This window comes from Aulostomus chinensis, chromosome 21, assembly GCF_037954235.1.
Source record: "Aulostomus chinensis isolate RoL2024-O1b breed Wild chromosome 21, RoL_Achi_v1.0, whole genome shotgun sequence".
NCBI classification, from domain to species: Eukaryota; Metazoa; Chordata; class Actinopteri; order Syngnathiformes; family Aulostomidae; genus Aulostomus; species Aulostomus chinensis.
The window spans coordinates 11,544,819-11,571,412 of record NC_141340.1 but is presented as its reverse complement, the minus strand read 5'-3'; the positions used below and the strand labels follow the sequence as shown (position 1 = coordinate 11,571,412).

The 26,594-nt window shown below is 42.6% G+C and overlaps 2 protein-coding genes across 2 annotated transcripts; one reads left to right on the top strand and one right to left on the bottom strand.

Annotated features, from left to right (window-relative positions):
• The first annotated feature begins 1,082 nt into the window (after nucleotides 1-1,082).
• On the top strand, nucleotides 1,083-5,384 carry mtfr1 (mitochondrial fission regulator 1). Its single transcript, XM_086191281.1, has 8 exons — nucleotides 1,083-1,234; nucleotides 2,013-2,121; nucleotides 2,244-2,342; nucleotides 2,996-3,135; nucleotides 3,216-3,451; nucleotides 3,566-3,830; nucleotides 4,254-4,434; nucleotides 4,753-5,384. The coding sequence occupies exons 2-8, from the start codon at nucleotides 2,086-2,088 to the stop codon at nucleotides 4,798-4,800; spliced, it is 1,005 nt and encodes a 334-aa protein (XP_086047407.1). The 5' UTR covers nucleotides 1,083-1,234; nucleotides 2,013-2,085; the 3' UTR covers nucleotides 4,801-5,384.
• Nucleotides 5,385-6,956: 1,572 nt separating this feature from the next.
• Nucleotides 6,957-26,275, bottom strand: pde7a (phosphodiesterase 7A). The gene is made up of 12 exons (XM_086192050.1): nucleotides 25,284-26,275; nucleotides 16,011-16,071; nucleotides 11,300-11,389; nucleotides 10,475-10,638; nucleotides 10,304-10,367; nucleotides 9,498-9,694; nucleotides 9,248-9,379; nucleotides 9,074-9,165; nucleotides 8,848-8,992; nucleotides 8,674-8,770; nucleotides 8,359-8,439; nucleotides 6,957-8,274 (listed from the first exon to the last, which is right to left on the bottom strand). The coding sequence occupies exons 1-12, from the start codon at nucleotides 25,419-25,421 to the stop codon at nucleotides 8,015-8,017; spliced, it is 1,521 nt and encodes a 506-aa protein (XP_086048176.1). The 5' UTR covers nucleotides 25,422-26,275; the 3' UTR covers nucleotides 6,957-8,014.
• Between the last annotated feature and the right edge of the window lie 319 nt (nucleotides 26,276-26,594).

The window sequence follows — 26,594 nt, the reverse complement described above, 5'->3', positions numbered from 1 at the left end:
TCAATGTTTCTCAACATCAATGACCGAGTCACGGAAGCTGGATAAGGTTTTTTTTTTCTCTCTCTCAATGCTTTATTTAATTTTGTTGATTATACAATATGTTAAACCCTCAAATTGAAAGGAAAACAAACAAACAAAAAAAACAGACTTTGGTGAAAGCTGCTGGAACAGCAGAAAAAAATTCATGAGATACCATTAAGCAATAGTCTTTATAGTAGTCCAGTACAGTGGAGTACTAACAGTCTATTAACGAGTGTTAAAGGAATCAATGAGTATCCAAAAGAAAGTAAAATAAAGCCAAATATGATGTGTATCCTGGCTGCACTGCATCTTGAGTTCATGGATATGACTGAAGGTTTAGTAAAAGCACAGATGTGGAGTGTGTCATCACGGGAGTATGCACGTCACTGGAGTATCACGCCCAATAACAATCTTGCAGTATCCACACAGATAGTAATGGAGACATAATTGAAATTCTGATGGATTTAAGAAGGTTTGCTTGTCTAAATAATGATAATGAACAAGAAGTGATGTGCAAACCAACACAAACTGTCCAGCTGCCTGGTGAGTTCATGCAGGTGGAGTAAGAGTGAGCCCAGAACAGGTCACAATCAAAATTCCCATTAAAAAACTCACCATCTTGGTTGTACAATTCACAATCATGAATGCGAATCAACAAGTCAACATAACACAGAGGACAAACAGCTAATTAAAAACAGGTGCCATCGACTTGTTTTCTAATTTAGTTTAAACCTAATAATCAGAACCCAGACCCGTTAGTCATAGTTGGGAACTAAAATTTGTTGGGACATTCATTGATAGTCAGAAAGCTACTGTCGAGTTCTAGTTTGAGGTCAAATCTCACAGAGCAAATAATTCATCCACTCCTGATTACCCCAATTACAGTAAAGAGAGAAATTAAACCATTTTTAAAATTCTAGGAGGGAGGGAGTCCCATTGACCAGGTTAGGAAAAGTATTGAGGTTTCATTTCCAAAAACTGGTAGTCAGTGAATTCTTGGAAACATGTCTTCATACTCCTGTACAGTAGGTGGCAGTTACGCCCATGTTAAACCAAAAATTGCAATCAACAATAAAACGTGAAAAAGAAGAAGAAGAAGAGGAAGAAGTTTCCCAACATTCCTTCATGTAAAGTCACTGGCTGGAGATGTTCGACGGCCGTGCAAAGACAAGTTGGAAACATTTATGAAAGTTGTCAGCCAGCGGCACTCTGCGTGAGTTGAACTCAAAAACCCCAGTAGTTTTGTAAATAACGTTAATACACGTTCACAAATTGGATAACCAGATTGTTGTTTGTGTGTTTTGGACAAATCCCGACGATCAGTTTCTCCGTCGCAGTGAAAAGTTGGTTTGTTATAGCTAGCCTGCTAGCTTAGCATTAGTTAGCCTTCAACTTCAGTTGAAGTTGAAACTCAACCGAAAAATGCTCTCAAACTAACATGTGTTCACCGTTATCACTTATATCAACTACTTTTAGAGTTGTTGTGGGAAAACGTCAACGACATTTCGCGGTGTCCTCATTCGAGAATAGTAAACAAGTAACGAATATCGAATGTGGTGTTCGCGTCATCTGCTACTGTCTTGTACTTTTTGGATTTTAAAGCAGCTCATTATACCCAGCGTCCTGTCTGATCTGTGGCTTGATGTGTTATCGATGACTTTTCAGGATGGTATCGTGAATCTACTAACAGATCATAAACATAAAACTGTAGCTGTTATTGCTACTTTGACAGCTCGTCATGAGACGAAAATCACATTTCTCAGCAGATCAAATATCGGTTCCTGTGTTGTTTTTTTCAAAGTTGTCAATTTTTATTTATTAAACGGCAAAACTAAAACTGCCTATAAAATGCATGTAGAAGGTTTATTTTCACTCTCCACTTAACACAGGGTTCCTGAAGTAGTCATAATGGTTGTCAGTACTGACACCCTGGTGGTTTGCAGGTTGACAGACTCTCTGAATTCACCGATCTGATGTTGTGTTTCCATCAGATTGCTGGTTGGTGATGGTGCCCTCAGTGTCTGGGCATGTAGTCACCTGCCCTTGTGAAGTACCTCAGCAGAAATGAGTAGAGACAATGAACGGATCGAAATGGACCTGGTATGAGACTGATACGATGAACAGTTACACCATTGAGAGATTTGATTCTGAAGCCTGCGATGTATAGAAATTGTTGAAGTGCTGCTTTCGTATGATGTATAATTACCGCTTTTGTATTAAAGGCGTTTGGATCATCCAAGCCCTACGGGTCCTCCAGAAGTATTGTAAGGAGAATAGCTACTAGCCTTCCTCTTAAACCCTGCCCCCGGGTTCATTTTCAGGTGAGAGATTTTCTCCCAGATCGCAGCTTCATCACGTGTTTTTATTTGACAAGCAAATCTGACTTTGGTAACATAACAACGCACTGTCCTCCTTAGGGTGTTTCTGTAAATTTGCTACATACAAATTATGTTCTCCTTTGTTTCTCTTTACCGTTCAACACCTCACTCTCACTCTTCAACATTTGTTTACCTCTGCTTATCTCAGCTGGTGTAATATGAACCACAAACACGGTGGACGACGCACGCACAGTCGGATTAGAAACTGTTTTAATCGCATCAAATTGTGTTGATCTGATCTCCAGCGTGTCTTTTTCTTATTTAAAGCTTTCCTTGACTTCTGTCTCTTTCAACTCTGCTTTTCTCTTCTTTTCTTTTCTTTTTCTCTTCCCAGTGACCCTCCCTCACTAGGAGGAATGCAGTATGTCTGCTTTAGGTCAGTTTGTTCAGAAACCTTGTGCTGATTTAAGAGTAAGGCTGTGCTCATAACCCAAACTCATCATTAACAACTACCAGGACCTATCCTTCCCTTCCCCTGGATCCACCTGCAGTTTTACTATATAAGCCAGTTTTGTGTTGTCATGCATGCAGCCGTGTGTTTTTCCTTGTCTGTTTTTTTTTTTTATTTGAACATGTCCGGTGTCTCTCTGTGACAGCTTTATCCGTACTCTGAGGACGCTGGTGTCCTGATAAGTGCCAGGAAACAGAACGGTCTGGTGGCTTCTCTGGCTGATATTGCCTGGCTGGACGGGAGTGATGAGGAGGAGGATGAAGATAACTACTTTGGCAGACCTCGGTGAGAGGAGTATATTGAAAATGGCTCTGATAGTTGTTTATGCATGAGTTCCATAATAACGAATAATTTGGTTGAAACAGTTCAAGGCTGCCGGCAGGACTCGTGTTTCGAGCCCACCAGCCTCATACCAAGACTAAACCCCTAACCAGGCAGAGGTCACTCCCGAGCCTGCATGAGGGGACTCCTGACCCCCAGGGGCCAACAATTGCCAATAATGAGGCCATTCAAAAGATCAGTGCACTGGAGACTGAACTTGCCAAACTCAGAGCACAGATAGCCCAAATCGTCCTGGCCCAGGAGAAGAGCGCACAGCCAGGTACTGCCTAGCATCAGCGTCCCCAACACACATTTGTGGTAACTGACTTTGTCCTCTAGGGGGCAGCAGATTTTCATATTTTCTACAACAATTCTTTCCTTTGTTTCACCCCAGCTGCCACCACAGGGACACATCCTCCCCCACCTCCGCCACCACCCTGTGGCACCCTGCCTCCCCCTCCTCCTCCACCACCACCACCCCCACCCCCACCTCCACCCCAGAGTCTCCAGCGGACATTTTCAGCCATCGACTTGATTAAGGAGCGCAGAGGGAAGAGGACAGACAGCCAGACGGTGTTGGATTCAAAGCCGGCAGAGATCCCCAACATGCTGGAGGTGCTGAAAGACATGAGCAAAGTCAAGTTAAGGTCCATCAAAAGGTAAACGACCTCAAGACGGGACGGAACTCGCAAAGATTTGCAAGCTATCAAAAGTGCTCTCTGGTTTTCTGTAACGAAGTTAGAGTTGTATTTTGACGTACAAAAAAAAAAAAGAGGTCACTGGACAGTTGTTTGTCTGAGGCCAGCACAGCATGCCTGACAATTTGAATAGAATCATAGAAAACAGATGGGAGCTATAAAGCAACTCAAACTACCTCAAATGAGGCAGCCAGCTGACACACATTTCTCTAGCTTCCTATTGTGCTCATCTCCCCTCATGCCTTTCTTTCTGCCTCTGATTTTACCTTCACACCATCTCCCTTTAGAAAAAACAAAAAAACCCTGCTGTATACAGGCAGACATGTTCAGATAATTTAAAAATGCCCTCTCAGCATCATTTTTGTGTGTGTGTGTTTTTCATAGTCGTCCGCTTGAAGGAGAAGCCAAAGAGAAGGTCAGTGAACCCATGGATGCTGCCGCGCTCATCGCAGAGGCCCTGAAACGCAAGTTCGCCCATCGTTACAGACACAACAGCGGACAAGAGGACATCGAGGAGTTTAAACTCCCCGAACCAAAAGTGAAACTTAGACCTGAAACCCCTCTGGTAAGAGATGTCACTGTTTGCTTCACTCTTCAACAAGAGCAACAAAATGAAACACAAATTGTTTTGACATTTTTATCAACTAAACAGTTCATCGAAGATGAAAATGAGTTGCGGTGCTGCTTCATCTTGCATCCGGGCAGTTTGTGACCGACAGCAACAAAAATAAAGTTCTTCCTCCTTCAGTTTATCAACTGTCAAAACTTTGGTTTTCAACAGTTTGTGCTCGTCTATATGTTTCTCGTCTTTAATCAAAAGATGCGGATGTACGACGTGACATCAGCTGCTTGATTGTGTCTTTTTTTTTTTGTCTTCTCACAGTTCGGGCAGCACATGTTGAAACCAAGTGGGAAAAAAAAGTTGCTGTAAACTGACTGAGTCCACGTTGAGAACTGGAAGTCCAGATGTGGGGGAGGGGACCTCATCAGGAGCTTCAGGGGGGACCAGGGAATCCACCTGAACTTGCCAAAAGGCCGCTCACCTGCATCCCCTTGCCCGATTTGCACTTTTAAAAACGTATATCATTAGTTTTCTCTTTCACAAACATGATTATTCTAACTATTGTTCGCTTGACTCTAAGATCTTCCTCAACGACAGACACACTTTTAGAGAACACTACAGAATTAATATAACGAGTGCAATCGTTCAATCAGTAGGTTTCGTTCAGTACGGTCGGGCGGCTTTTCGCTCCTCCACAACCGCCGAAGAAAGACGCCACTTTCTTACTTGTGGAGTAACGTGTGCTGTATTTCAGATGTCTGTGATGCCTTGTAGTTTAATTTATGATTATTTCCATTTATTTATATTGTGGTGAAGTAATCTTTATTCTGAAAGCGGAAATGGTGTCCTAGATTTGTCTGTTGTTAAATCCAGCCAAGTTTCAAGTATGAAGAGTCTCAAACTGTCCAAACCTCGCTCGTCTCTTATTTTCGGTACCTCATTCAATAAGGTTTGCCTTCGACCCCAAAACATATCAATCTTTTTAACAATCTCACTAATAAAAGGTGTCCTAGGTCTCAAACACGCATCTCATTCGTCTTACCTCAGTTTTTTAAATGTGACACTAAGCGCCGACCTCACAGGGTCACGTGACGTTTTTCTAAGCAGTGCGTCGTTCAATGTGACTCATCATCGTTCATTATTTATGTCACCAGTTGCTGCTCCAAGTGGACTATTAGATTTAAAAAAAACAAAAGGGAAAGTGGACTGTGTGTGTCAGCGATGCGGTGATTTAAATGTACTGAAGATTTTTGCAGAACAGTTGTCTTCCATTAAAAGTAGTACTGAGCTGTTAATAAAAGGTTTTACGGTCTGTTCTGGTCTCCTACTGGTCAACTCACCTGCACTCATTCAAGCTGAAGTCATTTGAAAAGTGCGTAATGAAGGATTGAAGTATACTGCCCGCAGCTACATAAAGTTAGCACGGTGCTGTAAATCTCAACAAAGCAGTGGCTCTAAGTTTTATAATTGCCTGTTAACAGAGGGCATTGTGGGTAAAAGGTAAGTGGTATCAAAAACCGGTAAAAATTAATTTTCATATGCTACAACTTTTAACCTTACCTACATTGCACCTCCGATAAGTTTTTTTTCAGCTGTTAAAAAACAACACATCCATCCATCTGTCATGAAGCATCAATGTCAAAGGGTTGAACTCGTTCAAAAATTAAAAAAAAAAAAACGGATCTTTGGCTTTTGATTGTGACCAATAAAAAAAATACAACTGATGTTTTTTTTTTATTTTAAAAGAATTTTTTTCCCCCTGCGGCTGGGATTCTTTTTGAACCGCTCAAAAACCCTTGAAAAAGTCAAGCAAATTTCAACTCACCTTTGTGCTTCACTGGCGTATAAACTCAGCATTTACAGCAGTAGAATTTAGCCCAGGTTTAGGTGACATATTTGGATTGTGTGACAGGCAAACATTTGTCAACAACAGGTTTTTATTATTCAAATAGTAACTGCAACAGGCATGTATCAAAAGGGTCAAAACAGCAAAAGCTTTTACAAAATCTGGCTCGACACTCAAGTCTTCCCAAAAAAATGGCTGTCGCAACAAATTGTAAACAGTTTTATCAACAGTCTTACAGCACTTACAGCAAAAATACAAATCAGCTAAAGTAAGAAAAGCACCTGTTATATTTCCAAAAAAAAAAAGTTGAGAAAACACAAGTTGTGCCACTGTACGGAGTCAAAAGTAGACAAACCAAACACAAAGAAATGGAATGTTCAAAGTCACTCAACCATTTTGTTTCCATACATAAACAGGACAGCTGAAGTTGTTCCTCACAACAACAACAACAATAACAATGAAAAAAAAAGGCAAAGGGATTGGACAGTGCATTCAAAGACAAGCACACCATGCACTTGATGGGTACAGGAGCTGGTTTGGTCACTTAGCGTAGTTTGTGCATAGTTATAAGGCATCGATCGAGCAGTCATTTCAGTTGCATGTGGCTGTGAGAGACATTCTGTTGGAGAGGGAGAGTCCTCCTTCATGTAGCCAGAGCTTGCAATAACTCGCCCCCCCCCCCCCCCCCCCCCCCCGTCTTTAGAAGAGACTGGCGAAACCCTGAGCGAGTCATGTTGCGTGGAGTTTCAGGTGAGATGCATGTGCAGCGAGTAACTTATCACCAGCGTGGGAGGGGATCCCCCCGCCTCTCCTCCTTCCCTCGCTCCCCTTCAACCAGCATTGGAAGAGTCACCAAAAAAAAAAAAAAAAACCCTTCACAAGGTGTCTTGCAAGATGTTGTAGAGACGAAACTGCACATCCGTTGTGGTTATTTAGGAGTGCAAGAACATGTAGTAGCACAGCTGGAGTTAGTTATGGCATCTGGTGCGTGTGTGTAAGTAAGTAAGGGGTCTGCTCATGGCTTCAACAGTAGGATGACAGTTCAAACCAGCAGCTCTTCACATTTGTGCTTCCAAGGCAAATTGTGAAGCCGCCGCGGTTCACTTCAGTTCCAGGGGGAAAAGAAAGAAACAAACGAGTAAACAGTCTTGGTAGAGGCAGCAAGAGGACTGGGCTTGTCACATTTTTTTCTGTTTTGTTTTGTTGGTTTTTTTTGTTTGTTTGTTTTAACATGAGGAAGAATCTTCAATACAAATGCAACACGGCACTCAGTCTGAGGAGGGTCCGTATACTCCAGGTGTGTCTCAGTCATTCTTCAGATTTTCTTTGTTTTCAAATGGCACTTCAAAATACCAGGGGGAAAAAGTCTTCTTCAGTTTTTATACTACCTTTCCCCAACAACAAAAAGTGGCGTGTTCAGTCAGTAATGCCAAAAAAACAACAACAAACAAACCTACAGTGGACAAATAAATAAAATAAAGCAAATAAAAGAAAATACAGCAGTAGCCAAATGAGGTATCTATGTATTGCTCTATGTCAAAAAAGAGGAATTTAAAATTAAATAAATTAAATAAAATCAGTGGTTTATCAAGATGGGAGGCAAAAGCAACAAAACAGAAACAAGGATCAGGTGGGGCAGCAGCTGGCTCCACCCAGTCCCCAGTGTGTGTGGTGGTGAGGCCCTGAGGCCAGGGGTCAGGGGTCAGAAGACTGAGGTGAAAGGGCACGTGAGGAGTGTCAGGATACTCTGCTTCCCTGAGGTATTTCTTTGGAGCTGGTTCCTCCTTTGGCCGTGTTGCCGTTTTTCGTGGAAACGTTGGTGTTGCTGCCGGCTGTGCTGGGCTCCACCTCCTCGCAGGCAGTTGTTTGTTCCTGCTGAAGGCCCCCCCAACTGGCCTTGTTAAGTCCCATGTGACCCAGCATGGTCTGGGACAGGCGTGTGTCAGAGAAACGGGCCCACTCGGCGAACAGCGGCTCGGCCACATACGTCATGAAGCCTGGAGATGGAGAAGAAACAGCAAAGGTTCATTGAACCTTCAAACGTTTAGTGAATATACAACATGCATTCCAACACTACTCACCTATTTGAATGTTGCCAACTGTGTTAGTCTCTCTGTCGTACAGTGGGCTAACTTCAAGTTTGTGCTTCTTCTCAATGTCTCCTACAACACATGAACAAATTATGAAATTATGGTACATTTGATCTTTTACAATTGGGGAGTTTGACTGGAAAGATTCAGAAATAACTAGCGATGCATCGTCATTGGTATCAGCAGTTATTGGTCATTTGTTGGTCGAATAAATTGGTAAGATATTGACAAAACATCCAATACCTCCCAAGAAATAACAAAGATAAATGATTCTGTGATACAACAAAAAGTAATCATGAAGCTAGCCTTGCTGGAAGAACTCCTCCGTCACTTTCTCACTCCACTGTTTGCTCAGCTCCCAGGGTCTGCAGGGGTTACAGATGTCTGCACACTTCAGCGCCATCTGTTCAGGGCCGGAATAAACACTCAATCAGATCCCACAGTTATGCAGTGATGTACTCAGTGAAGGAGGAGAGCAACCTGCAGGATGAAGTGACGGTGGCTGGCGCTACTCAAGCACAGGCTCTCCTGGTCCAGGTGCAGACGAAACCTGGACAGGTACTCATTCTGTCTGCTGATGTCAGTGGCCAGGATCAGGGAGCCCAACTCCCTCTCCAAGTTCAGGCTGAGGCACCAGAGAATACAAGTTGAAGTTATTTTGGGTATGAAATCCTAAATCGAACTGATGAGTGTGTGCTGGACAGACCTGTCCTCAGCAGGCAGGTGGGAGAACAGCCCCGTCTCTCTGAGCAGCCCCACAGCCGACTTCCAGTGGTGGTTTTCCAAAACGGAGGTATTCTGAGTTCAAAAATAGCCATGTGCGCGAGCGTCAGACTACGGGTTCCACTGAGTTACATTAAAGATGTTCTAGCATGCTTACCCTATAGAGTGTAGCTAGATAGTGGTCAGTCTTGATGAGGAAAGGCTGGTTGACCCCGGGATGGTCCAAGTCGTGAGTGGCAGCTGCTAGCAGTCCCAGTAGGATGTCATAGGAGGTCAGAGACTTGGCTAGCTGCACCCACAACAAGACAGTGCAATTATGCCCCAACAGAAGACACTGAGCCACGTTTTTCATCAATGAAACAAAACCAAACAGAGCTCTAATTCTCCTTCCAGTCTGCAGGTCTCACCATAGGTTCCTGTAGATAGCAGTACATGGCCTGTGTGACATCTGCGGCGTGGACAGAGTTGTGGTAGGGGTTACTACTGTGGTAGTCTGCCTGGACCATGACCAGGAACCTCCAGAGCTTGACCATGTCCAGCTGGAAGAGCTCCACCAGGCCGTACTGGTTCAGCAGGTGGAAGGTCAGAGTGATCAGGCTGTTCCCTGACAGAAGGATGACAAAAATCCAAATGACCATTCTGCTTTTCCTCGCTTCCATTGAGCACTCTGATTGGTGCACAACTTTCTCATTGTTTTTTTTTTCCATATCCTTTATTTAGAATACATACACTGTAAATGACCCCCCCACACACACTTTCCTTCCTAAAGCACAAAGGTCTCTCAAGGGATATTTAGCCGGGATAAACAAATCACCTCCAGTTATAGGCTACCTGGTTGACCTCTGTGGTTATTATTCTGAAAAAGGAAAAAAAAAAAAAAACTCTTTTTGTGCTCAGAAAATTTTGAATCTTTTATTTTGAAATCCCTTGTGCATGGAAAGGGCCAGGGTCAGGAGACATGTAGAAGACAAAGCCAGGACATTTTTTCATTACAGATTTTACAGCTGCTTCTAAAAAGTTAATCATAGAATTTTGCTCTTGTAAAATAAAATTTCAAAAAAACCTTAACTTAAAGTGGATATTTCCTTAATTGAGTCATAAGTTATGAGTCCTCAGTTGTCCAAATGATTGCAATATTGTTAGCAAGTTGTACACAGTACATTTCTTCCTGGTATCATGACCTTTGACCTCTAACATAACATATTTTACGTACCGTTTGTCAATCTATCGAAGAGGAAAATGTCGAAATTCCAATTCCCAACTTTTTCCAGCATGCACTACAGGAGGGAGAACAGACAGAATTATAGGGGGCTCCCCCTCATAGCAAACATGTCTGTCTTTATATGTGTGACTCTGTAAAAAGGTGGACGGGTGGGTGTCATACTCTGGCCTGTCCAGTGTAGTCTTCATCTAAGATGTGCAGGGGGATCTGCTGGGGGATGCCCCGCAGCAGGCGAGACGAGTGCAGGTATCTCTGGAAGCTTAGTAGTCGGTGGACCCTCCTCTCAGGAGCAGAGCCGGCTGACGTGGACCCGCAGCCCAGCCGTGCTGCTCACACACACACACACACACACACACACACACACACACACACACACAAAAAGTGTGTTAAGTCCAATAAAGGAGTAAGGACATTTTCGTTTCACAAGCTGGTTTGGCTCCAAGAGTCATGTAGTCAGGGGGTCACACAAACCCGGTCGGGGATCTGACACCAACACAGCGATATACAAACAGTCGCTGCTGACACAGCCGCCCACTCATAAGCCTTTCGTCTGGGTTCACACAGCAGACATGCTTTGTCAGTGGTCTCACATGCACACATGCACACACACACACACACACACACACACAAAAGCACGGTGTCTGAATAAACCATGGCTCTGATTTGGAAACACGTCAGCATGAGGTAGGATTACTTTTGGGTCAAAATGTTAACACACTACTTCTTTTTAGGTATTTGATGTTTGATGTTATTTTATCACACACACCCATTTCCAGAAGAAGAAAAAAAAAAAAGCTTAGCGCAAGGTTTAGACTAAGACACACAGCTCGGTCTTTATGGTGCGAAGTGCTGTGCAGAAGCAGTCTTGGGGGTGGAGGGGCAATAAATGATGAGAAATGATGAAGGAAGCGAATAAGCGGCTGGTAACGTCACTCATTACCACAGAGGCTGGAGGAGCGCGGGAGGGGCGGAGCGATCCATACTCACTGTGAAGAGTTCGGAAGTCGATGCACAGGTATGGGTGGGAGCTTCTTCGTTCCGGTTCAAATCCAACCTGACTTCTCACTCTCACATCTCCTAGAAGAAATTAGCACTTACTTCCTCAAGACTCATGTTGTCAAAGAACTGTGTGGATGTGCTAGGCCAAGTAGTATTTACACACATTTTGATACCAACAGTGGGCTTGTGAGGAATGTGGGACAATCCTAAATAGATGCCTCTGCAATATTTTGCACTAAAAGCCAAAAGCAGGAACTTTATTCAAAAGTGTAACACATGGATTTGTGAAATTTTAACTTAACTTTTTATTTTACGAGGTGACCGATGCTTTATTTCTTCATGTGTTTGGTCTTTACTACATATTACCTCTATTGTGCCAAGGAAATCAGATCATAATAATTAAAAAGTACGCAATTGTCAGTCTTTCTGCCTGTAATCGTAATTCATACGCACAAAGTTATGAAGCAGCCTGATTTACATTGACCGATAAAGACCGCAATAAAGATTCCATGAGTTTTTGATAAGAAAATTGTAGTTGTATAATGCTAACAAAATAAAACAACTTTGTTTTGGCAAAATGATTAAGTGTCAAATGTTTCTGGCCAAGTTCATAGTTCGTACAGAAAACCCTCCCACTAAGTTTAAACGATGTGAAAAAGCCCTGCTAAACCTGGCAATGATGGTGGATTTAATGCAGTAAAACCAACCGCTCTACTTCTCTGAAGCAAAGAAAAAAAAGAAAAAAAAAGCCAAAGGTGTGATTTTGTAAACACTATTTGACCCAGACCTCATGTATATTGTGTTATCCATGTGCAGGACACACACACACACACACACACACACGTACGCACGCGCGTGCGTGCGCGCACGCACACACACACACACACACACACAAGCACACAGAGGGTGGACTGGACAGACAAGACAAAAAAGAGAAAAAGAGCTGAGCATGCGATGCCATGTCAGGACATGTAGGCTTTACTATTAGTACCACTGATCTCTAGACCCATCCATGATTGTGTTTAGTAGTCAGGCAGAGGAAGGGGGAAGGACTCCAGAGTTGCACCTGACAGATGGTGGCCACTCGGCCAGCCGGCCTGCTCGTTGACTGCAGTCAGAAGGAGTGAGAGCGTAGTGAAGCGACAGGATGGTGCTGGGACACTGACACAGTAAAATGCTAGTGTGTGTGTGTGTGTGTGTGGCTGCAACACTAAGGAAGACTCTACACTCCCTTGCCAGTTTACTAGGTACCCCTAGTTACAATCTAAATCCTCCGCTCATGAGGATGAATTAGTTCAATTGAATGGCAATAAAAGAGACTACACTGGGTTTTAATGAAGGGTATATTTTCCATCCCATTTATATGAAAAAAAAAAATCAGAACAGCTCCCTGTATAATGACAAATGACAGTAAATAATTAATAGGCCAATGTTTGTCCAGTGCTAACGATGTTTAGAATAGAATAGAATAGAATAGAAAGCCTTTATTTACGGCTTTACATGAGTACGTCTGAGGATGATCAGGAGGCTGATAAATGACACTTGTGGCTGATATTCAGTGACAGTGAACGCCCCAAGTTCTGTGCTGAAATTTATAGCACTATAAACCCTGACACGTTGCCTTTCTATCAACATGTGTTAAATGGAAGAAAATGTTTTTATATTCCTGGTACAATACGGAAACAAATGTGCCAGTACCGATAATATGAGAAACGACAGATATCTACGCCGATAAGCTTCCAAACCACTAGTTAGCTGACCTTTAATAAATGAAGGCTGAATAGTATAATTCTCCTTAAGGAAGATGTGCATGCATTGCTGCATGAGTTTAAGTGTACCTGATGAACTAGCAAGCGAGTGTATTTGGCATTGTACTGATCAAGGTAAAGACAGTATAATGGTATGTTTCCAGTAAGACACTTGTGACTTATGTGCATTAGAATTAAATCAAATCAGTCACACAGGTGTGTTCTCCAACCAGCATTGCTACTTACTTGCAAACAGCTGTTTGAATACTACACAAGCTCCTATCAAAATAACAAAAACTAGGAATTACAATTCAATGCAAAATAATGCTCAGTGTTTTTGAAAAGTTGTTTGTAGGGCTGTTGGTATGAATATGGGGAATGAAACAATACAGTGGTGTAGCAATGAGTCCTAAAACCTGGAAATAAATTAGCATTGTTGAACGTTCAGTTCCCTTGAACGAGTGGGTGTTCATTTAGATGCCTGAAATATGGTCAGTATTTCAGGCATCTAAGTGAACATCCTAGCTAACTGACATCTAAGTGAACACCCTGGCTAACTGACATCTAAGTGAACACCCAAGCAAATAATCCACAACTCAACTAAATCAGACGAAAAATGTAACACGGCAAAAGCAGAAGAGGCAGGAAGCCAGTTGAGGCATTTGCAGTATAGTTTGTTTTTAGTGTCAGCTAATGTTAGCTCTGTGCTTTTAAGGATTTCATTTAAGCTTCAAAACTCCTAAAAGTAACTTTCATTTGTACGGATAATCTTGCTAATCAAAATCTACAAGTCTTGCAGAACTGATTTTCAGCAATAATTCAAAATTCAATGCAATAATCCCATTGCTGTTTGCTCAAGGGATCTCAAGGCGATGCTAGCTTCCAGGTTAGCCTAGTACATCATCCCTGCGGCACTCTAGACCAGTGGTATTTCACACGCAAGACATAAATTGTGATTCATGCAATCCTAAGGCTAGAATGTGTGTGTGTGTGTGTGTGTGTGTGTGTGTGTGTGTGTGTCCACATCTGTAATGTGCAAGATGCCCATTCGAGGGCACAGCACATGTGTGGGCTTGTGTGATTCATGTGTTCTGAGAGTCACAGGGTGCATGTTTCCCCTGCGGTGCATTAGCGCTGGTGCTCTGGGGTGGATGTAGGTCATGTCATTATAACTGATGTGGCGAGAGCTCTGAGTCCAGCTATTTGAAAGCACATCAGCATTAACTTGGCAAGCTGAACCCTGGCCCGGGCAAACACCAGTCTGCATTAGCGTGCCTCTCCTCATACTCCATTCGATAGAACATCTACAGAGACAGATGCTTTATGCCACTGACGTAGGAGACTGCCCTCATACTTAGCCGAGTAAAATGATTAAAAAGATAAAGCTCCTTCAGTCAGCTCAATAAACTGCTTTTACTGCGGACAGACACATACTGAAGTTGTCAACTCATCAGTATTATCAAGCTGGAAGGTTGAGAAATATCATGTCATACAATAAACCCCATATAGGGCTGCAGGATTATGGCCTAAATGATAATCACATTTAATCTGATCGCTATTAAAATCAAGATTATCACAGTAATTGATTGATTCGTCTTTCTTGCACTTTGTGTTGTTAAAATGCCTTTTGTGTGAGTGCACAACTGTCTCAGTCTCTATTTTTCTTGCTTCACTTGCGCCAATCTGACATCCTGCACAAGGCATCACTAAGCTGCCTGATCAAATAATGAACGATTCTTTTATTATATTAGTTATTTAACAGTATAAATAGTGTACAACGTAATTTTTACAATCAATATTTAATTCTTTGTAATCTGGCCTGCTGTCATTAGTGTATTCAATTCTATATGTATACATTGCTTTACGTTTTCACATCTGGCAGGTAAAATCAAACCCTATTGTGGGCTAAATTGGGGCCCCGAGCCCTATTTTGGCCATTTCTGGTTGAGAGATTACACTGACATGCACCTCCCTGGAAATATAAATAAGCATTCCATGGGTGGAGCACGCGTTTACAATATCAGTAGCTCTACATCATGCACGTGTAATTGCAGGATGCTAAAGTTGTGATTAATTGAGCCCTCAACTGTTCTTAAAAGTCCACAGCAGCAATCTGATATTCAAGAATGACACTGACAATGTGAGCCAGCTCTTTGTTCGCGGCCACAAACACAATCCCAACTACAAGGAGAATCTTCAGACGCCTTGATGAGTGCATGTTCCACCTCTTGACCACGGTTCCGAATCACTGATACTCTACTGACACTCAAACCCGGCATACACAAGTAAAAACAGAGCCTCTCTTTTGTGTAACCAGTGTGTGTGATACACACTGCTGTCAGGGGCTCAAATCATACCATTCCTGCCAATCGCCTCATTGATGAGGAAGCCGAGGCTGAACTGGCTGCTTCCTCCATTTATCCCAATCCTCCTTCTGGAGCTGGGAGCCCTCCATCCTCCAATCCATGTTCCCACTGCTTATCTGCTCAAAGCTCAGTTGGGGTAGAGCCGGGTGAATGAACACACAGGTACACTTACACACACATAGAATGTACACACAGACACGTGCACACCAACACAAAAACACACCCTGCTGATTAAATATTAGTCTCCTTGATTTAAAGGACATCCTGGACTCTTAAAAAAACCTCTGACTTAAAGACACTCAGCATTGCAGATACACCAGCTAAGCCTTTTGTGGTTGAGAGATTACCAAAAGGCCCGGGATTGAGCACACGTGCACTCTTCCCCCATCTTTTTTATAATCTCCACAACCCTCTCCATTTTCTGATCCATCCATTTCCCATCTCGCTGCATTATAATCCGTTGTGTATTCCGGAATGGAATGAGATCACGGAGGAGCTCAACCAACTGATGTCTGAAGAGTGTGTATATACCGATAGTGTGTGTGTATGTGTGTGTGTGTACACTGATAGCAGGAAATCACTTACCTAGCATACGAATATACAGTGCTGTCTGATCTGAGCTGTCATAGGAGATGGCTCCTCGTCTCTAAGTACACAGGAAGAAATATTGTCAATAAAGTGAATTGCAAACACAAATCAACAGAGGGGGAGAACAAACAACTGCACAAAGATCAAGATTAAGATTCTTTACCAAGAAAGGAAGTTCCACTTGAATGTAATAAAAGAAATTAACACGTTCAACACAAACAGAGGTCAGGTTATCTTAGGAGCTCAGTTTTAGAAAGTGAGTTCAATATGAAATATGTTGGGTTTTTTTCTTCAACAAACCCCAAGATTCTCTCCTTCTCCCTTCCGTTTTATAGAACCGGACTTTTCCTCATTCATTCAAGTCCAGCGCAAAGCGAATCATGTTCATTCACTGAGGTTTAACTGACTTGACACAATCTAAAATTGTAGTTTTATGTACGTTTTTCCTCTCAAATTTGCAATGAACACCATCTGCCTTTACTTCCTGTCTCTGACTAAATTGAGGGTTTAAAAGAAACTCCTATGCAAAAAATGTGTGGGCAAAAAGTTGCAGAATATAGTTTTAAAGTGGGGTTTTTTCACTTAAGGCTTAAGGTGCACACTCAGAACATGTTTAACAGCATTTCAGTAATGTTTGAAATTACTACATTTGTTAAAGTACATTTGCCCTGCAGCACTTCATTATTTTGCGACCTCCTTTCCATTGTTTTGCTCCCAAACTGTAAAGTCAAAGAATCCCACTTGGTTTCCCACATCAGGTGTGTGCGTGTTTGTGTGAGTGAGAGTTAATGGAGGCTGCAGGTATTCACTTTTTCACTGTAAACTTTACCTTCACTAGTCAGACTCCTTAAGTTCAACAAGTACATTTTCTATACCCCAAATATTTGTGTCGTACACACACACAAACAAACACGTTGCTAACTAGTGAGTGGTGTAATATTGCTGCAGTGACTTTAATCTGCTGCGCGAGTGTGGGTACGCAAACCATGATAAACTTGTTCCAGCTCCATATCAACATGAAACTGCCCTTTCACCGCTATCAGTCAGGAGAAATCGACATGTCATGTGATCTCACACCCCCACTGCTACCTATAAATAGATATTATTTTGGGTTCTGTCCAAATTGATTTGTCCCCACCCCAAAAGAAGGTTTCGGTTGACTTTATATTGCCTTCTGAAAGTGCCCCTCATATGAAAAGTGCCGACTGATTAAACAGAAATTCCCTCATATTGCTAACAAGTCTAACAAGTCAGTCTAAAATATTCGTGTTGCACTGTGAAATGTACATGTTTTAGAGAATCCTATGAATCTGAATTCTAAGAATTTATAGCAGAGTTAATACCACTACACCCCCCCCCCCCCCACACACACACACACACACACACACTTCTCTTTCTACCTAGCCTTAATCTAGTGATTTCCATTCCACAGGGAGCCTACATGACTGGACACTTAGCTACTCTCATGCTATTAAACCACAGCATTACTGGGAAGATTAGTTGCTATTTTAGGACAATTTCACGACAAATATAAATGCTTGTAAATTTTGTACTTCTTGACCTAAGGATTAGAGTGAGTCTCCTTCACGTCCACACACACACACACACACACACACACACACACACACACACACAATTTCCTGGAGACTAATCCCACTCAACCACTAGCTGACTCATAGTACGTTCCACTGCATCTGCTCGAGGTTTGTTTACCACATGTTAGAAAGAGATGGGAAGAGGAGTTGAAATGCATCAATCTCATATAAACTGAATGGAAATAGACATTTTAGGATACAAAGTAAACATAAGCTAATTCTGCTCAACTCAGTCCGCTGCCATATTTGCTCTGACGTCAGGTAGGTGAACTCGGGATCGGCAGATCTTGCCCGAGTTGCTGACTTGGGATCCTGAATTGAATGACTGCTCCATTAAATGTCCTGTGTTAGCTACTGGGTGAGTACAATGGAACACACCATACCCTAACTTACCTTAGGTGTGCCTAAATCAACCAAAAATATCCTGTTCTACATCATGGGGACTTAATCTCTTAGTCCGACAAGGAGGTAATGTTTAACATGACTGTGTATACACTATTTAAAGATTTTTGACTTGAAAAAATGAGGACTATCTGATATGTGTATGCTACACACACACACACACACACACACACACACACACACAGTCTGTCCACTGACAGCAGCCAATACAAAGCTAATATTTTACAAGCTACCAAACAGCTTGACTTAGGCTGGGTAACCTGCAAAGCTGTATTTTAGTGTCAACAGGCCTCTGTGTTTACACACAGCACAGGTGGTTAGTATGAGCATTATAGATTGTGTGTAAGTATGCATGGGTTGTAAGTGCATGTGTATGTCTACGTGTAATGAGGTCTTATCTCCAACATTCATAGGAACTGTATAAAGCTGGCACTAAGGCTGGGAATGGAAGAGCGACCAGCTCTGCCAACACTGGCCCAAACAAACCTTTTTAGCTAGAGATTGCGGCAAACACACATACACACACAGCCAACCACTAGTTGGCACTTAAGTGGACACTGGCATGTGTTCCCTTGTGGGCTGGTAAGGAGGCTGTAGTGCAAACACTTTATCAATGTCACATTCCCACTGTGGACAAAGGGGAAAGTCACATTTTACCCTTGAAATGGTTAGCCCACAACACACGCGGCTGCCATGCCTTGCATTGCCAACACACACAAAACCTTACGCATGTGGTCTTGTCATGGTCCAACATTCATGAACTTGAACTCCTTTGTAAGAGCTGTGGCTGGCTTTTATGCTTCACAGCTGAGGACGAGGAGAAATAAGGGGGAGCGGGTTGCGCAGCAGTTGAACTTGATGTCTGACACCCACCAACACACACATACACACAGTGCTACTTTTTTAACACATCTTTAAGTGACTTAAATTTGAGACAATCAAATGCTTTTGACACTGCGTCGATGTCACAAGGAAGTGGCTAACTTGTTTCCTGGAGGAGTTCTTAAACTAACTGGGTACAGCAACTGATTAAAAAGAAAAAAGTATCTTTATTTAGATGTGGGCATTTTTTTTTTGTCTGTGTGTGTATCGAGAACAGATGTGGTGAACTGGTTAGACAGAGAGAGAGTAGGGCTCTATCCTCCAGCATAAACATGGTGGTACTGTGTCCATATCAGATGTGCTGATCATGGTAGTGCAAAGATTATAGAGCTTGAAACATATCTGACTTGAGAGAAATCTACCCGTTGATCATTGGCTGAGGAAAGACATGCAGATAATATCTGTGACATCATCAATGCATTGCATAAGAAATATTTAGACTGCAGTGTTTTTCACTTTGGGCATTTCCTAAAACTGTTTTTTTTTTCATTAAAAGCATAAACTCAGGCTGAGACACTAAATAGAAATGCATCAATCCACAGTTTTTCAGTTACAGTCCAATTCTGATACACATCCAACAATACCAGGGTTCTTTAATCTCGATTATAATTATAATTGTTGATACTGGCATTATGTTAAAGAAGCCTCAAGCCTGTCAAAAGCCTCCAGGACACAAAAATTTCAAAAGTGACAAATTTAGGGAGATTTTTTTCATTACATGATGTTGGGATAAGTGTGTATTTTGCAACAGTTTGTAGTAGTAGTTTTATTTTTGCTTGTCCTCTGAGGTGCATTGGTTGCCAGTTACATTTGCCTCACTGCGTCTGGCATGAAACAAGTCAGGATCACAAAGTCTTACCATCTGTTGGCCTGTGGCTTTGTTTTATTTGACACTGATGTGGGAGCGACGGTGTCAATTGGAGGAGTTAATTCACAGAGCTACTGAGCAATCAGATCATCATACACACCATAACACAGCATAGACATGAGAATGGGATGATGGTGGATTTAGGATTAGTACAGAAATGCAATTCCACGCTGATGTGTTTAAGTATAATGATGACCAAGTACATCAACAATGTCAGATCAGTTATCCAGATAAAAAACATTATTAAAGCAGAGCATCAATACGTCAAAGGTGGACCACATCTGGAGGTGGTTGTGCTCAGGTTAATACCAACGTCATCATCCCCGCTATGACCTTTGACCACAAGAAGTTCTGACAATTTATGAGAACATTTCAGGATCTAAGTTCAAATCATTGAAAACCAGATCACATGTCCGGATAATACCAAGTGAAAACTGGTTCAAGGCCACAGTTTTGTTTTCTCTGTGTGTGTGTGTGTGTGTTTAAATTTAAGATGAGTATTACTGACATTTTTCAGGAACAGCTGAAAATCATTGGCTGTGGGGGCTGCTGTGTGAACCCCTGGAGTTGCAGACAGATGGTGTTTGATCACAGGCTTGTTTTGCGTTACTTCTGACATTATAGTCTGCTCGTTGTTGTCTCTGCTATTCCATGCAAGCTCGTTTACATGCTTCTCTGTTCCTTATCTCGGCTTAGTCGTTCTGCCTGGGGTCACGATACTCAGGTTTCTGGAGGTCACATGATGTCAAAACCTCTGACTGTGTAAGTAACCTCAGGGCTTGTATGTTAGCATCTATTTAACTTTAAGTGAGTCGGAAAATGGCGAATGACATCACAAGGGAGTGACCCTGTAGGAATCCAGTCATATTCTGCAGGTAGAAGAGTGAACCCTTGTGTTTGCCTTCATTGACAGCTTCTTATTGTTATGCTGATGTTCCCGAAAGCAAACAGACTTGAGTGTTTTGTGTGTGCGCATGTTTAAATGGAAGTATTCTATTCAAAGTAGCTCAATTTAAATGTTTCTCATCATCATAGCATTGTGATTGCGCCGATATTGTTGTCTCTCACCCTTCTGATGGTATTCAACGCTCTGATGCATGTTGTAAATTCTCGCACTTCCTCGTTACGAGCAGACACGGGCTCTGCATTTGTCATTTTGCTTTAAAATTAAGTTTCAGCTGCGGATGGGCATATTACATGAAGTCAACTGGGGCCAGGCAAATATGGGAGCCTGCCGTATTCCAAAGAACTGATATCAGAAACAAAGCATCACACACACGCAAATTAGAGAGACAAAAAAAGCAGCTGAACTCAGCACGGTTTCACAAACTGAAAGCTTCCTTCTGAGTTATGACCTCTTGCAGCACTCTAACCGTGTGGGATGACACATTCCAGTAAGTGTGTGCTAAGCCGTAAACGCGGATAGATTTGGAGTGTGTGTTTGTGTGTGTGCACGATCCACTGCGTACACAAAAGCACTGGATGGAGTCTACTTGTTGCAGGAGTGTTTTACGAGAACAGTTTCCACTCTGACACACTCCAGCTGCGGTGGGCTTCTGAGAGAGGGCTGCTGGTTTTGAACCGAGGCCGGAGGTGAATTGGCCTGATGCCTTACATGAGGCCTCCGTCAGTTAATGAGAGGGCAACGAAGTTTCGTAACACATCTGCAACTTATTCTCTTACTTTAAACTGATAGATATAAAGCATCATAAAATGATTTAAGCCTGGCTCTTAAAGTTCAAGAGGCGGTGGTGTTGGTGGCGTGCGCACATGTGTGTGTGTGTGTGTGTGTGTGTGTGGGTGGGGGGTCGGGGGGGGGGGGGACTTCTTGTTCTCACAGGCTGTCTAACCTGCAAAGGAATTTCATTCATTTCAAACATCATCCTCAGGCTCTAATTACCTCTCTGAGCCACCTTAATGACCCTCCTGGAAGTCTTAACTCTCTACAGGGGGAACACAAAACCCAGGTCTCAGACTACAAAGAAATGTAATGAATAAATTGTCTTTTCCTGTATCGACTCGACGTGAGTATATAGATTACGCCATATCACTTTGCCCATGACATCGTATCCGTTAATAGTACGGAACCACATTCTCACGGCCGGTTTGCACTGTGGCACAAAAACAGAATGGTCATGTGATAAGAGGGGGCCCCTTAACAGAGAGAAACACAGAGAGAGAGAACGAGAGGGTGTGTGTATGTCTAAATGAAGACAGGATGTGAGACTGGACCCTCTGTTTATTTACCAAACACTATAAATCTTTGCTTAATGACAAACAGCTCATTCACAGAAAAAAAAAATCACCTAAGATGTCAAACTCTGGCAACAGAGGGGTTAAAGTTTTTTGAAAAAAAGGCTGTGAAACACTTTGGCTGAGAGTCTGAATGGCTCCTTCAGCATTCTTACCACATCCGGAACCAACGTCAATCTTGATGGCACTGAGCAGAGAGAGAAAACCTTATCGCTTCACTTCAAATCAACAAAGTAGCCTCCCTCTCAAAGAAGCGCTGTGCTCGCATGTTCCCTTATCGATGAAACCAGCGGCGCTATCTTGCAGCTCTTACGCATGAACATTATCTTCCTGTGTTCAAACATCACACAGGAGAAGAAGAACAAGGAGAAGGAGGAGGGAGAAGGAGTCAATCTAGGGACAAAAATATGACAGCAGAGCTCTACTGACACCGAAAAAAGCCACGTGACTTCCTCATCAACAATACCGAGCATCTGTTTATTGATCTTTTTAAAGTTGCCGATCAATGTTACCACCAGCACCCAAACGTGAATGCCTGCCACATGGCAGGCAAGCGTCGTGTCAGAGATGAGTGCAGCAAAGCAAATCCCCCACTATCGCCACTTATATGAATTGAGATGTGAACAACATGAACTCCTTTGTCCTTTCATTTGCCACCGGTTGACCCTTTCAATAGAGAAGCAGGAGATTGACCAGCACACATCACAACAATATGACCAGAATCTTAATCACTATACTTTTAGGAGCAAACAGCCAACATGTTACAAAAAGAAAAAAGAAAAAAATCACTGGAGACATTGTGACGGATAAATGAACCCATTTATGGAACGCCATCGCTGTTTTCAACGCCTCTTTCACAGCATATTTACACCCAATCTTAAGCATTCCATGACCACAGTGACATATTTCTCTCACTCTCTCTCTTTCTCCGTCCTCTGTTTACGAGATGAATTGTCCTCATCTGCGAGGGGAAGAAGGTGGGGTGGTGGGGAGGGGAGCTTGTGAGTGAGCGGAACAAAATAGCCAGAGAAAGAAAAGAGCCCGAGACTCTGGCCATCTGTGAGTCTGGCTGAGATCCAAACCCCTGCCCACAGAGCACAGGCACATGCCTAACTGCCTAACTGCCTCTCTCTCTCTCTCTCTCTCTCTCTCCCAATGCTAGTCCAGCCCTGCTTCCACAAACAACAGGGCCGTGGAACCACACACTAAAACACAGCAGCCACCAAGGACAAATGCACCCTTATAGTCATAAATAGGGCCTGAAAACACAATATTTGCAGAAGTGTAATTGCTTTGTGACAAAGGCTGAGTGGCACTCTCTCCATTCCCGTCTTGTTTTTTTTTTTTTTTTTTTTGCACATGGTTTTCTCATAAATGACATGCAGACCATTACTGCTTCACTGGGAAGTCCCTTAAAGTTGTCGCAAATGACGACTTTTACCTAGTGATGCAAGATACTGGATTTCGAAATATGCAGATTTTTTTTGTTTTGTTTTTTACAGCTGAACTGGAAGATAGCTGGTACAGACGTTGGCATTACCTGCACAAAACACAAACGGGTTCATTTATGTTTTGTTGACGTGAATGTCAAAAGATTGTGTTTTTCTTTCAAAAGATTTGGACGACAAAAATCGATATAAACAATATATCGCAATATTCAAATCACAGGATACAATATTTGGCTGCATGTGTCAAATTCCCTCTGTATCATGGTGCAGCAGAGATATCCCAGCATGCAAATGGTATTTTATACCCCCCCCCCCAAAAAAAATTGTTGTTTGGTACAGATCACTGCAACCATCACACCATTATGATTTCAAAATGGTTTTCATTTTCCAAAAAATGACGACAAGGGAGCAATTAACCCTTTTTAATATTGAGAATCGTTGCAATATCAACCAAGATAATTGCAATTGTGTATTTTTTCCCAGTCAGTCATACTATATTTACATTTTAGCAGTGTTTCCTAGTCATTGACAACAGATGATGAGCAGAAAAGACAACAGCGAGAGTGGGCTGATAGAAACATTGACTGTTGGGCCAATAAATAGATTAATAATATAATATCTGCCGATATTATCGTGTGACCCTACATTTATACCAACGAAGGAGTTCACAAACTACACACGCACTAAACACGTCCAGGTGAAGCCGACAAGGAGACACAATGGCATTGTGCATTGAAGTCGATGGGCAATGGAGCCTTACGTTGTTTGGGTTTTCTCCTGAGGTGCCATAAATCCTTTATACGATCCTGAGGTCACTCCCACAACAAGCAAGGCCCGGCCCAGTGGACGAGCAACACTGAGGGGCCTTTGATCACCAGAGCTATGCATTAGTCTTTGAGAAAGCTTCTGCCTGTAATGGTGTGGTAGGTTCAAAAGCAGACACACATGGGTGGTTATGTAGAGCAGAGTCCCGCACAAAGCATTAATGGAGGGAGCCCAGTGAAAAGGACGCCCTCGGAGTTAGACTTAATGCTTGCTTCATATGTTGGGAGAAGCCCTGCAATATCAAGGGACACAACCTGAAGAGATCACAATACCCACGGAAGCCTCTGCGCAAAAAAGAAAGCAAAAAAGACTGAGATAAGTGGTCTAAGTTTGCATGCACGTGCATTGCAGTTAAAGTCTAGTAGACAAAGCACAATGCACGACACTGCAATAGCGCGGTTTTCATGTAGATGAATACAAAGTCAAAACATTACCCTGTGACATGAAGACTGTTGTTGTGGCCCACCTTCTTTTTTCTTTCACCACAGAACAGAAGTATACACACAAGCTTATCAGAGGCACATTTCCACGAGTTCAAGAATAGGAAAGCAGGAAGTTCAAGTATGACTCAATGATTTATGTTTCTTCTGTCAATGTGTCAAGGGATGTTAACATAAATAACAGTGCGGCATGTTCCCTCTGACAGATGTAGCAAGTCTCAGGAGCAAAATATACATCTACATCATCCTCTCTGCCAGATAAGAGAAGATGGCCTTTTATCTGTGGACAACATGCACGAATGCAAAGCGGTTTCTTTCTTTTTGGGGAGGGGGGAGCAGTGTGGTTTAAGTCCAACAGATAAGTAAATGTGTGAACTGCCTGTGCAGGTGAATGTGCTGCGGCCTAGATATCCAGCAACCACCTGCAAGATTCCTGTGGATTATTCATATATTTGTTAAAAGGGTGCTGGTTTTAAGGCCTTGGTGATTCCAAACTTAAATGGAAAAGCAAGTATAAGGTTTTTTATTTATTCATTTATTTTCAAATGTTCTTTTACCTGTGACAGCTGTCTCGGATCAGGAGCCCCGAAGAGAGAGGAGCTGGAGCTGAAACTAATGGCTCCCCTCCGGCTGAGGACATGCTTGGGAACCGGCCTGTCTAGAGGCAAAACCGGCAGCTGATAACATACTTCCATTGAATAGTCGGGGCTGGATCCGGATCAAAAATATTAAAAAAAAATACAATAAAATTAAAAATAAATATGAACAAAAAAATTGCAGGAAAATCTACAAAAGCCGGAAAAAAAATTCAATATAGAGGAACAGATCTACAATCGAGCCGTAAAGTGTTTCTGTTCATTATGAGCGACTCAAAACTTGTCAAGAGCGTCTTCATTAATGGTGCGACTCTCAACCTCCACCGTGTTACCTCCTTTACAGAGAGAAATCATGCTGCTGTTGCATCTGATCCTTTCCTTCTCATTTTAGTCAAATCCGGGCCCACGGACGACGAGACCTTCTTGCCATTTTCTGGGTCTTTATGAAAACGCTTCCTCATTTTCAAAGCAGAAAAAACAAACGTCCGCTCGTCTGCGTTTCGTTACAGATCCGCATATCCCGAGATGAAAACAAAAGGCACGGTCACTTCCAAAAAAAAAAAAAAAATGTCTTCAACAGAGCATTTTGTGTGTGTGATATGTGCTCCAGGATGTGAGTCCTCGTCAGTGGTAGCGGGGGAGGTTTTTCTCTCTTTAACGCTCGCACCGGTGCCGAAATGTAATCAACACGTAGGGCTTTTCCGTCTTTTTTTCCAGAAGCTGCATGATGAAGGACCAGTTGTCTAATACACCGCCGACCGTGAAGCACAAGGCTCAGTGAGGGGAACCCCGACGTTCATCTCATTCACGGCGGTTCCGGAGAGCTTTAAGGACACGTAAATGGCTAATAAAGTAGCGCAACCAAAAAACGAAAATTCTATAAGCTAAAGTGTGTTTATTTCCCTGTGACTACCTACATATCGGCCTAGCCTACTGTATGCTTTTAAAGCACACACCACCTGCCAGAGATGGTGCTGTTGGAGAGCAAAAAACGCCCTTATATTAATTCAACCAATAGGAGTGAGGCAGCTGTTGTTACCTAGATGCTGATTGGATAGCGTTGCTTTACAGGTAGAATACGGCTACTCTGATTGGCTAAGCGCCCAGGGCGATCCCAAGACCTACACTTGCAGTCGTTTGCAGGCGGCGTGGACTTCCTCAAGGGTATTCCTCCACAACGGGGCTTGCCCTGCAGCGGTCCACATCATTGCCAGTGATTACCTTCCTCTCATGACTCATACTAGCTGTGAGCTGAGACTCACAGGGAGTTTG

What these genes read in the sequence shown, in the direction of transcription:
- mtfr1 (XM_086191281.1), top strand. Translation starts at nt 2,086, where the DNA reads ATGAGTAGAGACAATGAACGGATCGAAATGGACCTG. An exon ending in GCCCCCGGGTTCATTTTCAG is followed by an intron (nt 2,343 to 2,995) that starts GTGAGAGATTTT and finishes TCTCTGTGACAG; the next exon opens with CTTTATCCGTACTCTGAGGA. An exon ending in AAGTTAAGGTCCATCAAAAG is followed by an intron (nt 3,831 to 4,253) that starts GTAAACGACCTC and finishes TGTTTTTCATAG; the next exon opens with TCGTCCGCTTGAAGGAGAAG.
- pde7a (XM_086192050.1), bottom strand. Translation starts at nt 25,421, where the DNA reads ATGGAAGTATGTTATCAGCTGCCGGTTTTGCCTCTAGACAGGCCGGTT. An exon ending in CACCTGCCTGCTGAGGACAG is followed by an intron (nt 8,993 to 9,073) that starts GTCTGTCCAGCA and finishes CTGGTGCCTCAG; the next exon opens with CCTGAACTTGGAGAGGGAGT. An exon ending in ACCGTCACTTCATCCTGCAG is followed by an intron (nt 8,771 to 8,847) that starts GTTGCTCTCCTC and finishes GGCCCTGAACAG; the next exon opens with ATGGCGCTGAAGTGTGCAGA.